We start from the raw sequence: 2,262 nt of genomic DNA on the forward strand, positions 1-2,262 counted from the left end.
CCGGTAAAGGAGCCGGGTGTGTTTGTCTGTGACAGCCATCTGACTTTGCAATGCTGAGAAACTGTTAAGGAGAACTGATCTACCCTGCGGAGCGTGCATCCTGGCGTTTTATTTACACAGAGTTTACCCGGAGTAGCCTAAGCTACAGGGGGGAGATGGGGCGGGGGGCACCGCAGAATTAAAAAGCCCAGGGGAAAGCCTTCGGGGGTAAAGGAGGCGGCAAGACTTGAGGAGGGAGCAATTCCCAGCCGTGAATGAAACACAAACACGCTGTGGGTTTCTCTTCCTTAGATGAAAGCACTGGCGAGCCAGCCTAAGCGCTGCCCGCGGATGACTAGTTAGAACAAGTTTCAACTCAAGAGCTACAACTGAAACGTTTCCTCATGTAAGTGCCTCTTGCACCGGGCGTTATCTCGTGCCCCCCCGCCGCCTGCCCGTGTCTCACACCACCTCTTGCCCCGCCGGGCGGGCGGGCGGGCGCTAGACAAGGGACTCACATACGGGAAGCGAATCGGAGTCCTGGCTGTGCATGGAGCTCAGCCCCGTGTCAGAGTCCTCGCCGTTGTCAGCGCGGTCCTTGCGCAGCGCCCGCGCCTGCTCAACCCATCCTGCCGTGGTGCCGCTGCCCCCCGCCGCTGGCCGCCCCCCGCCCGCCGCCCCGCGCGGCTCCGCCGGCGCCTCCGCAACGTCGAGGGTGCCCAGCGTCTCCAGCAAACGCTGCAGCTCCCGCTCCTTGTCCTCCCATGCGCGCTGCGTGTAATCCAGGTCGGTTTTGACGGCCTCCAGGTCCGTGCTCAGCTTGAGGCCGATGTAGAGGCTGGTGCTCAGCTGGGTCTTCACCCGCTCGTGCTCGAGGTGCAGCTCGCCCTCGCCGCCGCCGCTCAACTCCGTGGTGTCGCAGTCCGTGTCGTCCAAGCCGGGCCCCGCCGCCAGCTCCAGCTCCTCCCGCCGCCGCTTCATCCAGCGCTCGTTGAGCTCCTCCTGGATCTCGGCGGCCAGGTGCTCCAGCAGCTCCTCCTGCTGCGCCCGCTGCTCCTGCAGCTGCAGCACCTCCTCGCACTTCCTGGCGTAGTCCTCCTCGGGGCGGCCGGCGGCGGGCTGTGCCGCCCCGCCCGGCTCCGGCTCCCCGCCGCCAGCCCCCACCAGGTAGGTGTCCTGCACGTAGTTGACGCCGTGCCGCTTCATGCGGTCCAGGTGAATCTTGGCCTCATACCTGTCGATCTCACGGTCCAGCTCGCGGAGGCGCTGGATCTGCTGCCGGATGGTGTGGTCCTGCGACAGCACCAGGTGCACCAGCGTCTCCATCCTCTCTGCCGACGAGGCCTCCCGGGCCAGCGGCTGCTGCCGCTTCTTGTTGATCTTGGCCAGCTTGCGGAAGGCTTTCCTCACCACTCGCCGCTGCCGCTCCTGCGTGAGCGCCAGGCTGGCGCGGGCCGCCCCCAGGCCGTGGCCAGGGCGCTCCTTGCTGAGCACCACCCGCGCCTCGGCACTGCGCGGTCCCGCGTTGGGCAGCGAGGCCTCGCTGCGCACCAGCACGAAGCGCACGTTCTCCTGCTCGTCCCCCCATGCCACCCAGAGCCGCAGGATCTTCGTCTTGTTGGGCAGGATCCGCTCGAAGCCGCGCCACTTCTCCACGATGCAGTAGGAGTGCGGCGGCCCCGACAGCATCCCGCCGCCGGGCTCGGGCAGCGCCGGCCGCTGCCGCCGGTGGTGGCTGTCCTCCAAAAGCACCCGCACCACGTCCGAGCAGGTGGTTCGCCGGGAGAGCCCAGAGATCAGCTTCTCCTCCTGGCAGATCCACACCGAGATCTTCCGCTCCTCGGGCTCCATCGGGGGCGGCGGGCGGGCGGGCGGCCGGGGCCACCGGCTCAGGGTTGGCCGGGCAGCTGCTCCATGGAGAGCGCTCACGGGAGGCGCAGAACCACCCGCCCGCCCGGCTTCAGCATTGCCGGGATGTCTCCCCGCCCGTGCGCTCCGCCGGCCGCTCCACCCCTTCCTGCCCGGTGCGGCGGGCCGCCGGGGGGGGGACCGGGCCGGGCCGGTGCGGAGCCCGGCGCGGAGCGAGGCTCCCGCCCGCGCTGTGCCGCGTCCCGCTGCCTCCGGGTTTTCCTCTCCTACCACGTGGGCTCCCGCCCCGCCGGCGGTCCCGGACCTCGGGCAGCACCGCCCCGGCAGTGCGCGCCGGAATCCGCCGGCGCGGAAACTTCAAGGCGGGTTTGCCGTCGTCTCTGCGTCTTCTTCTCTGCCCTGCCTCTGCCGCGA

The 2,262-nt window shown here is 68.9% G+C and overlaps 1 protein-coding gene across 1 annotated transcript; it reads right to left on the minus strand.

Annotated features, from left to right (window-relative positions):
* Positions 1–480: 480 nt before the first annotated feature.
* Positions 481–1,830, minus strand: RASSF10 (Ras association domain family member 10; the record flags this gene model as incomplete). The annotated part of the gene is made up of 1 exon (XM_080619494.1): positions 481–1,830. The coding sequence occupies one exon, from the start codon at positions 1,828–1,830 to the stop codon at positions 481–483; it is 1,350 nt and encodes a 449-aa protein (XP_080475620.1).
* Between the last annotated feature and the right edge of the window lie 432 nt (positions 1,831–2,262).

The sequence above is a fragment of the Psittacula echo genome (genome assembly GCF_963264785.1).
Source record: "Psittacula echo genome assembly, chromosome: 5".
Lineage (NCBI taxonomy): Eukaryota > Metazoa > Chordata > Aves > Psittaciformes > Psittacidae > Psittacula > Psittacula echo.